Source organism: Bombina bombina, chromosome 4 (assembly GCF_027579735.1).
Source record: "Bombina bombina isolate aBomBom1 chromosome 4, aBomBom1.pri, whole genome shotgun sequence".
NCBI classification, from domain to species: domain Eukaryota; kingdom Metazoa; phylum Chordata; class Amphibia; order Anura; family Bombinatoridae; genus Bombina; species Bombina bombina.
Genome location: NC_069502.1, coordinates 62278449 through 62289712, shown reverse-complemented (window position 1 = coordinate 62289712; position 11264 = coordinate 62278449). Strand labels below are relative to the sequence as shown.

Genomic DNA, 11264 nt, shown 5'->3' with positions numbered 1-11264 from the left:
GGGAAACTCTTCCTAAGTCTGCACCTAACACCCTAACATGTACCCCGAGTCTAAACACCCCTAACCTTACACTTATTAACCCCTATTCTGCCGCCCCCGCTATCGCTGACCCCTGCATTTTATTATTAACCCCTAATCTGCCACTCCGTACACCGCCGCAACCTACGTTATCCCTATGAACCAGCCAATAGAATGCAAGCTCAATCTGATTGGTTGATCCAATCAGCCAATCGGATTGAACTTGAATCTGATTGGCTGATTCCATCAGCCAATCAGAATTTTCCTACCTTAATTCCGATTGGCTGATAGAATCCTATCAGCCAATCGGAATTAGAGGGACGCCATCTTGGATGACGTCCCTTAAAGGAACCTTCATTCTTCAGTTGGACGTCGGAAGAAGAGGATGGATCCGCACTGGAGGTCTTCAAGATGGAGCCGTTCGTCATCGGATGAAGATAGAAGATGCCGCTTGGATCAAGATGGTTGCCAGTCCGGATCTCCTTTTATTCCCGGATAGGATGAAGACTTTGGAGCCTCTTCTGGACCTCTTCAGCCGCCGCTTGATAGAAGACTTCAGCCGGATTATGGATCGCCAGCCCCTGCTTGGGCTTAGATGAAGACTTCGGAGGCTTGGATCAAGACTTCGGAGGACGGATCGGTGAACCTGGCATGGTGAAGATAAGGTAGGAAGATCTTCAGGGGCTTAGTGTTAGGTTTATTTAAGGGAGGTTTGGGTTAGATTAGGGGTATGTGGGTGGTGGGTTGTAATGTTGGGGGGGGTATTGTATGGGTTTTTTTACAGGCAAAAGAGCTGAATTCTTTGGGGCATGCCCCGCAAATGGCCCTTTTCAGGGCTGGTAAGGTAAAAGAGCTTTGAACTTTTTAAATTTAGAATAGGGTAGGGCATTTTTTTATTTTGGGGGGTTTTGTTATTTTATTAGGGGGCTTAGAGTAGGTGTTATTAGTTTAAAATTGTTGTAATATTTTTCTAATGTTTGTAAATATTTTTTTATTTTTTTTACTTTAGTTAGTTTTTTTAATTGTAGTTATTTGTAGGTATTGTATTTAATTAATTTATTGATAGTGTAGTGTTAGGTTTAATTGTAACTTAGGTTAGGATTTATTTTACAGGTAATTTTGTAATTATTTTAACTATTTTAGCTATTAAATAGTTCTTAACTATTTAATAGCTATTGTACCTGGTTTACAGTTGCCTGTAAAATAAATATAAATCCTAAAATAGCTACAATATAATTATTTGTTATATTGTAGCTATATTAGGGTTTATTTTACAGGTAAGTATTTAGCTTTAAATAGGAATAATTTATTTAATAAGAGTTAATTTATTTCGTTAGATTTAAATTATATTTAACTTAGGGGGGTGTTAGTGTTAGGGTTAGACTTAGCTTTAGGGGTTAATCCATTTATTAGAGTAGCGGTGAGATCAGGTCGGCAGATTAGGGGTTAATAATTGAAGTTAGGTGTCGGCGATGTTAGGGAGGGCAGATTAGGGGTTAATACTATTTATTTTAGGGTTATTGAGGCGGGAGTGAGGCGGATTAGGGGTTAATAACTTTATTATAGTAGCGGTGAGGTGCGGTCGGCAGATTAGGGGTTAATTAATGTAGGTAGCTGGCGGCGACGTTGTGGGGGGCAGATTAGGGGTTAATAAATATAATATAGGGGTCGGTGGTGTTAGGGGCAGCAGATTAGGGGTACATAAGTATAACGTAGGTGGCGGCGGTGTGCGGTCGGCAGATTAGGGGTTAAATTTTTTTTTTTTTTTTTTTATTCAAATAATTTTTTATTGAGGTATTGAACAGTATCATCAAAACAAACAATGTGTTCAGGCACGAATTATAAGTAATAAAAATAATTATACATGACTCTTATAAAAAGGAAATTTAAACTAGAACAATAAAGTCTCTGTGTAACAATGGTTATCCCCGTACTCAAGTGGTAGTATTACTGTACATTTATGGATGAGAACCGTAATCATATAGTAAAATACATTCAATAGAGATGGCATAACCACTGAGATGGGATGTAACACTACTTCTGAGACGATAAGCTTAAAGTATAGCTTAGATTATAGTAAACAAGAGTGACTGAGACACATAATAATGAAACCTCGTTTTTTATATAATATAGCAAATGATCCCTACTCTGATATAGGTACTCTATAATCTTTACACTGTATGATGTAGGGAGTTGGCTTTTGTCTGGCCTCTCTTGGGCCAAAGTGTATAAAGGGGAAATTCAGCGGGCAAGAGCCGCTCGATAAAAGGGGGAGTTAAAAAAAATTTAATCGAGTGGCGGCGATGTGGGAGGACCTCGGTTTAGGGGTACATAGGTAGTTTATGGGTGTTAGTGTACTTTAGAGCACAGTAGTTAAGAGCTTTATGAACCGGCGTTAGCCCAGAAAGCTCTTAACTACTGACTTTTTTCTGCGGCTGGAGTCTTGTCATTAGATTTCTAACGCTTACTTCAGCCAAGACTCTAAATACCGGCGTTAGAAAGATCCCATTGAAAAGATAGGATACGCAATTGGCGTAGGGGGATCTGCGGTATAGAAAAGTCGCGGCTGCAAAGTGAGCGTTAGACCCTTTCCTGACTGACTCTAAATACCGGCGTTAGAAAGATCCCATTGAAAAGATAGGCTACGCAAATGGCGTAGGGGGATCTGCGGTATGGAAAAGTCGCTGCTGGAAAGTGAGCGTTAGACCCTTATCTACACGACTCTAAATACCAGCGGTAGCCCAAAACCAGCGTTAGGAGCCTCTAACGCTGGTTTTGACGGCTAACGCCAAACTCTAAATCTAGCCATAAGAGTCTGTGGACCATTCAACTGTATTTAGGGGTAACAGGTAACAAAATAAATGCCATGGAGTAAAACTGTAAGCTGAAACAACTTTAGGAATGTCACATTGTCATTTCCCGTCTTGATTATTGCAACTTCATCCTCTCCAGCCTCCTAGCTGCCGTCTATCTCCTTTACAATCCATAATGAACACCTCTGCCAGGCTAATCCTCCTTAAAGGGACATTGCACGCTAGATTTTTCTTTGCATACATGTTTTGTAGATGATCCCTTTATATAGCCCATCTGGGAGTGTTTTTGTAAAAATGTATAGTTTTGCGTTACATTGTGCTGATTATCATGGATCCATTCATAAAGTTGTATCTGTAAATTGCAAACTGACCACACTGTCCACAACTTATCAGGACTGAATCAGGTTCATTACGCATTCACTATATATTTATGAAAACTACACATTCACGGTCTGATTTCTTAAAGTCACCTCATCCTTTCACTTAGGCGGTCTGCACACACATTCACGTTTTTTTTAATTCCACATCTTGGCTAGCTACGTAGCCTTTGTTCAAAGCTAGAGGTGCAATTTCTCCTCGGCGCTGCCCGCTTAGTCTTAACTTTGACACTCTGGTTTTCAGACTCCTGACCAAGCCCCAAAGTTGTAGATGTATACTGATGTCTACAGACTCCTGCTTGCTCCGGTTTGTATAATGGATTTTTTCATATGCAGGGGAGGGGGGGGGTGTATGCTCTAGATGCTTTATCAGCCCATTTTACTGGGTGTCCCAGCCTAACCTCAGTGCTAAATTAAGAGCTTCTAAGTAAGTTTTTAAAGGTTTTATACTGGATTGTTATATCAGTATCTGTGCATATTCTTCTTTATACTAGTGTCTATTACATGCAGTTATATGAAAATTGGTGTAACTGTATACTGTGCCTTTAAGTATCTCCTCATCTGCTGCACCTCTCTGCCAATCCCTTCACACTGGCTTCTTATAGCCTCCAGAATTAAACACAAAATCCTGACTCTGACATTTCAGGCCCTCAATAACACTGCTCCCCTCTATAGCTCAGACCTCGTATACAGTTAGTCTCCCTCCTGTCCCCTTCGCTCTGCTCATGACACCCTGCTATCCTCCTATCTTTTCACCCCCTCACATTCCCGTCTACAGGACTGAACAGAAGGAACTTACACCGGTTTGTACCCACCTAAAAGGTGCTTTATTGGAAAAACAACATAGACAATGCAGGACCTTTTTTTCGGGCAATTGTTATTTTCTACAGCATAGAAAACATGAAAGTAATGAAGAACAAGACATTTTTGTTTATGGGCAGATGATCATTAAATGACCGGTCATTTTTAAAGGGGTACAGTTTGTGTGCAAACAGGAAGCTACATAAAAAAGGTACAAGCGGAACGTGAAGGGAACTAGTTGAGTTTCTAGATTGTAAGTTCCCACAGGAATAGGGCCCTCAATTCCTCCTGTATGTGTTTGTAAATTTTGTCCTGTCTCTTACAAGTTTTATATCATTGTTTTATTTAAATGAATTGTACCCATGGACAGCGCTGTGGAATATGTTGGTGCTTCATAAATAAAGTATAATAATAAAATAATAATAATAATATGCCCCTTTAAATAACAGCATTTTGTGATAAATTTCTTTGCTCTGCTGATTCTCCTAACAGCAAACCCAGTACAAGCACAAAGCGGCGCTCGCCTCACCGTCTCTTGGCGTCTCGCCTGGCCTCAATACGCAGCCGTCGTGCCTGGATCCTTTCTTGCTGATCTTCTGAATCTACCGATGGGCTGCTGTCTGCAGTGTCCCCATTGCCCAAAGTGCCTGAGTGTCTGCTCATGATGTCTCCGCTGTTGTATCTGAATGATCAATTAAATAAATCAGGTTACATCCAACCTTGATAAAAAAAATATAATACAATATACTTGCTCATAATAAAGTTCCAAGCAAAGTTTTTTGTTTTTTTTTATTTAAATCTTTTTTACTTTTTTTTTTTAAATAGGATTTTTTTTTTAAATAAAATGCTTTTTGAGGAAACATCTATCTATCTATAAAGATTGCAATTGATGGAAGATTCAATAAGCAAAAACAGATATTTCTAATACAAAAATAAACCTGAAGTGACAACTTCCAATGCATTTATTACCGTGCAATAGATATGGCATAGCACAGGTAAATGAGGCTGCCCTCTATGGACTGATCTCTGTTCTGTGGGGCACATGCACCATGTATCACTCATTATATGATGTATAGGTGCATATTTCTATATCATCTTTGTAGTCAAGTAACCATCAGTAACAATTCCCCAGGAGCCCCTGATCAGAGCTGATGTGCGCTACGGTTAATTATCGCGAAAAACGTAGCCACCTGCAGCACAGAGCAATCTGCTTTGCATTAATTCTCTATGTACCAATAAAGGAGCAGATAGTCCCGTTAGTTACTCGCTCCCTCTGCAGCATTAATTAATACTATGGTAAAGATAAACAGTACCCGCGCATTAGACTCACCGAGCTCGGCTCTCTGACGTCACCCACCGGTCCTGCACTGTTAGCGTTCTGTTGCTAGGAAACCCTGACTTTGCTTCACATACAATTAATACAGTCTATTTAGGATGACGTACTTACTACGGGACGTAGGCTCTTAATGTTTAGATCACCTGGATTGCGCCAATCACTTAGCTCGTTGAATTGACTGAGAGCTAAGAAGTGGTGAGGGTTTTTATCATAGGAAGCATCCCTTGCTGCCCACGTGGTAAAGTATCCTGAACCAATCAAAAAACGGGCTGCCTTTTATTGATGGCAATTGTCACTGACAAAATATGTACCCCATTTATTATCAGTAATACCTCCCATATGTACCCCATTTACACGTTTTTACTTGCATAGTCCATAAATAATATATATATTTGTGAGTACTTGTTCTGCACCAAATATTTGTATGAAGAAGCAGACACTAAACAATATACTGTATGCCAACAAAAATTGCAAGTTTTTGTAAATTAAGAGAAGCAAAGGAATATACTCCTTGAACAATTATGGCTAATTAGGACGTATAAGCTCCTGCACTGATCAAAGCAATGATGTTAGAATATTTTATTAAAGGGACAGTCTAGTTAAAATTAAAGTGGATGTCAATTTTGATGCTAAAGTGACCGGTTTTTAAAAATTTGATTAAAAACAGGGGCACTTTCATTCATCAAAATTTACATATCACTCCTGTTGAGAAAAAAAAAAACTTACCTTTTAATCTTCACAGCAGCTCCAGCTTCCTCCACCCGTAGCAAAGCCTCTTCCTGGGTCTAAAAACATAATTTATGTAAGAACTTACCTGATAAATTCATTTCTTTCATATTAGCAAGAGTCCATGAGCTAGTGACTTATGGGATATACATTCCTACCAGGAGGGGCAAAGTTTCCCAAACCTCAAAATGCCTATAAATACACCCCTCACCACACCCACAAATCAGTTTAACGAATAGCCAAGAAGTGGGGTGATAAGAAAAAAGTGCGAAAGCATAAAAAACAAGGAATTGGAATAATTGTGCTTTATACAAAAAAATCATAACCACCACAAAAAAGGGTGGGCCTCATGGACTCTTGCTAATATGAAATAAATGAATTTATCAGGTAAGTTCTTACATAAATGATGTTTTCTTTCATGTAATTAGCAAGAGTCCATGAGCTAGTGACGTATGGGATAATGACTACCCAAGATGTGGATCTTTCCACGCAAGAGTCACTAGAGAGGGAGGGATAAAATAAAGACAGCTAATTCCGCTGAAAAATAATCCACACCCAAAATAAAGTTTAAATTATAAGCAGAAGATTCAAACTGAAACAGCTGCCTGAAGTACTTTTCTACCAAAAACAGCTTCAGAAGAAGAAAACACATCAAAATGGTAGAATTTAGTAAAAGTATGCAAAGAAGACCAAGTTGCTGCTTTGCAAATCTGATCAACCGAAGCTTCATTCCTAAACGCCCAGGAAGTAGAAACTGACCTAGTAGAATGAGCTGTAATCCTTTGAGACGGAGTTCTACCCGACTCGACATAAGCATGATGAATTAAAGATTTCAACCAAGATGCCAAAGAAATGGCAGAGGCCTTCTGACCTTTCCTAGAACCGGAAAAGATAACAAATAGACTAGAAGTCTTTCGGAAATTCTTAGTAGCTTCAACATAATATTTCAAAGCTCTAACAACATCCAAAGAATGCAATGATCTCTCCTTAGAATTCTTAGGATTAGGACACAATGAAGGAACCACAATTTCTCTACTAATGTTATTAGAATTCACAACCTTAGGTAAAAGTTTAACAGAAGTTCGTAACACCGCCTTATCCTGATGAAAAATCAGAAAAGGAGACTCACAAGAAAGAGCAGATAATTCAGAAACTCGTCTGGCAGAAGAGATAGCCAAAAGGAACAAAACTTTCCAAGAAAGTAATTTGATGTCCAACGAATGCATAGGTTCAAACGGAAGAGCTTGAAGAGCCCCCAGAACCAAATTCAAACTCCAAGGAGGAGAAATTGACTTAATGACAGGTTTTATACAAACCAAAGCTTGTACAAAACAATGAATATCAGGAAGATTAGCAATCTTTCTGTGAAAAAGAACAGAAAGATCAGAGATTTGTCCTTTCAAGGAACTTGCAGACAAACCTTTATCCAAACCATCCTGAAGAAATTGTAAAATTCTCGGAATTCTAAAAGAATGCCAGGAAAAATGATGAGAAAGACACCAAGAAATATAAGTCTTCCAGACTCTATAATATATCTCCCTAGATACAGATTTACGAGCCTGTAACATAGTATTAATCACAGAGTCAGAGAAACCTCTTTGACTAAGAATCAAGCGTTCAATATCCATACCTTTAAATTTAAGGATTTGAGATCCTGATGGAAAAAAGGACCTTGCGACAAAAGGTCTGGTCTTAACGGAAGAGTCCACGGTTGGCAAGAGGCCATCCGGACAAGATCTGCATACCAAAACCTGTGAGGCCATGCTGGAGCTACCAGCAGAACAAACGAGCATTCCTTCAGAATCTTGGAGATTACTCTTGGAAGAAGAACTAGAGGCGGAAAGATATAGGCAGGATGATACTTCCAAGGAAGTGACAATGCATCCACTGCTTCCGCTTGAGGATCCCTGGATCTGGACAGATACCTGGGAAGTTTCTTGTTTAGATGAGAGGCCATCAGATCTATTTCTGGAAGTCCCCACATTTGAACAATCTGAAGAAATACCTCTGGGTGAAGAGACCATTTGCCCGGATGTAACGTTTGGCGGCTGAGATAATCCGCTTCCCAATTGTCTATACCTGGGATATGAACCGCAGAAACTAGACAGGAGCTGGATTCTGCCCATACCAGAATTCGAGATACTTCCTTCATAGCCAGAGGACTGTGAGTCCCTCCTTGATGATTGATGTATGCCACAGTTGTGACATTGTCTGTCTGAAAACAAATGAACGATTCTCTCTTTAGAGAGCTCTGAAAATTGCACGGAGTTCCAAAATATTGATCGGTAATCTCACCTCCTGAGATTCCCAAACCCCTTGTGCTGTCAGAGACCCCCAAACAGCTCCCCAACCTGTCAGACTTGCATCTGTTGAAATTACAGTCCAGGTCGGAAGAACAAAAGAAGCCCCCTGAACTAAACGATGGTGATCTGTCCACCACATCAGAGAGTGTCGTACAATCGGTGTTAAAGATATTAATTGAGATATCTTTGTGTAACCCCTGCACCACTGGTTCAGCATACAGAGCTGAAGAGGTCGCATGTGAAAACGAGCAAAGGGGATCGCGTCCGATGCTGCAGTCATAAGACCTAGAATTTCCATGCATAAAGCTACCGAAGGGAATGATTGTGATTGAAGGTTTCGACAAGCTGATATCAACTTTAGACGTCTCTTGTCTGTCAAAGACAGAGTCATGGACACTGAATCTATCTGAAAACCTAAAAAGGTTACCCTTGTCTGAGGAATCAATGAACTTTTTGGTAAATTGATCCTCCAACCATGATCTTGAAGAAACAACACAAGTCGATTCGTATGAGATTCTGCTAAATGTGAAGACTGAGCAAGTACCAAGATATCGTCCAAATAAGGAAATACCACAATACCCTGTTCTCTGATTACAGACAGAAGGGCACCGAGAACCTTTGTAAAAATTCTTGGGGCTGTAGCTAGGCCAAACGGTAGAGCCACAAACTGGTAATGCTTGTCTAGGAAAGAGAATCTCAGAAACTGATAGAAAATGATGTTAGAATATTTTATTAAAGGGACAGTCTAGTTAAAATTAAAGTGGATGTCAATTTTGATGCTAAAGTGACCGGTTTTTAAAAATTTGATTAAAAACAGGGGCACTTTCATTCATCAAAATTTACATATCACTCCTGTTGAGAAAAAAAAAACTTACCTTTTAATCTTCACAGCAGCTCCAGCTTCCTCCACCCGTAGCAAAGCCTCTTCCTGGGTCTAAAAACATAATTTATGTAAGAACTTACCTGATAAATTCATTTCTTTCATATTAGCAAGAGTCCATGAGCTAGTGACGTATGGGATATACATTCCTACCAGGAGGGGCAAAGTTTCCCAAACCTCAAAATGCCTATAAATACACCCCTCACCACACCCACAAATCAGTTTAACGAATAGCCAAGAAGTGGGGTGATAAGAAAAAAGTGCGAAAGCATAAAAAACAAGGAATTGGAATAATTGTGCTTTATACAAAAAAATCATAACCACCACAAAAAAGGGTGGGCCTCATGGACTCTTGCTAATATGAAATAAATGAATTTATCAGGTAAGTTCTTACATAAATTATGTTTTCTTTCATGTAATTAGCAAGAGTCCATGAGCTAGTGACGTATGGGATAATGACTACCCAAGATGTGGATCTTTCCACGCAAGAGTCACTAGAGAGGGAGGGATAAAATAAAGACAGCTAATTCCGCTGAAAAATAATCCACACCCAAAATAAAGTTTAAATTATAAGCAGAAGATTCAAACTGAAACAGCTGCCTGAAGTACTTTTCTACCAAAAACAGCTTCAGAAGAAGAAAACACATCAAAATGGTAGAATTTAGTAAAAGTATGCAAAGAAGACCAAGTTGCTGCTTTGCAAATCTGATCAACCGAAGCTTCATTCCTAAACGCCCAGGAAGTAGAAACTGACCTAGTAGAATGAGCTGTAATCCTTTGAGGCGGAGTTCTACCCGACTCGACATAAGCATGATGAATTAAAGATTTCAACCAAGATGCCAAAGAAATGGCAGAGGCCTTCTGACCTTTCCTAGAACCGGAAAAGATAACAAATAGACTAGAAGTCTTTCGGAAATTCTTAGTAGCTTCAACATAATATTTCAAAGCTCTAACAACATCCAAAGAATGCAATGATCTCTCCTTAGAATTCTTAGGATTAGGACACAATGAAGGAACCACAATTTCTCTACTAATGTTATTAGAATTCACAACCTTAGGTAAAAGTTTAACAGAAGTTCGTAACACCGCCTTATCCTGATGAAAAATCAGAAAAGGAGACTCACAAGAAAGAGCAGATAATTCAGAAACTCGTCTGGCAGAAGAGATAGCCAAAAGGAACAAAACTTTCCAAGAAAGTAATTTGATGTCCAACGAATGCATAGGTTCAAACGGAAGAGCTTGAAGAGCCCCCAGAACCAAATTCAAACTCCAAGGAGGAGAAATTGACTTAATGACAGGTTTTATACAAACCAAAGCTTGTACAAAACAATGAATATCAGGAAGATTAGCAATCTTTCTGTGAAAAAGAACAGAAAGATCAGAGATTTGTCCTTTCAAGGAACTTGCAGACAAACCTTTATCCAAACCATCCTGAAGAAATTGTAAAATTCTCGGAATTCTAAAAGAATGCCAGGAAAAATGATGAGAAAGACACCAAGAAATATAAGTCTTCCAGACTCTATAATATATCTCCCTAGATACAGATTTACGAGCCTGTAACATAGTATTAATCACAGAGTCAGAGAAACCTCTTTGACTAAGAATCAAGCGTTCAATATCCATACCTTTAAATTTAAGGATTTGAGATCCTGATGGAAAAAAGGACCTTGCGACAAAAGGTCTGGTCTTAACGGAAGAGTCCACGGTTGGCAAGAGGCCATCCGGACAAGATCTGCATACCAAAACCTGTGAGGCCATGCTGGAGCTACCAGCAGAACAAACGAGCATTCCTTCAGAATCTTGGAGATTACTCTTGGAAGAAGAACTAGAGGCGGAAAGATATAGGCAGGATGATACTTCCAAGGAAGTGACAATGCATCCACTGCTTCCGCTTGAGGATCCCTGGATCTGGACAGATACCTGGGAAGTTTCTTGTTTAGATGAGAGGCCATCAGATCTATTTCTGGAAGTCCCCACATTTGAACAATCTGAAGAAATACCTCTGGGTGA

The 11264-nt window shown here is 39.4% G+C and overlaps 1 protein-coding gene across 1 annotated transcript in view; it reads right to left on the bottom strand.

Annotated features, from left to right (window-relative positions):
• The window catches only part of DRC1 (dynein regulatory complex subunit 1), a 153818-nt gene extending 148466 nt beyond the window's left edge, over positions 1 to 5352 (bottom strand). Inside the window, exons 1-2 of the mRNA XM_053709493.1 lie at positions 5340 to 5352; positions 4539 to 4691 (exon numbers count right to left, since the gene is read on the bottom strand). Of these exons, the coding sequence (XP_053565468.1) occupies positions 4539 to 4672 (134 nt within the window). The 5' untranslated portion in view covers positions 4673 to 4691; positions 5340 to 5352. The remainder of the gene's footprint in view (positions 1 to 4538; positions 4692 to 5339) is intronic.
• Between the last annotated feature and the right edge of the window lie 5912 nt (positions 5353 to 11264).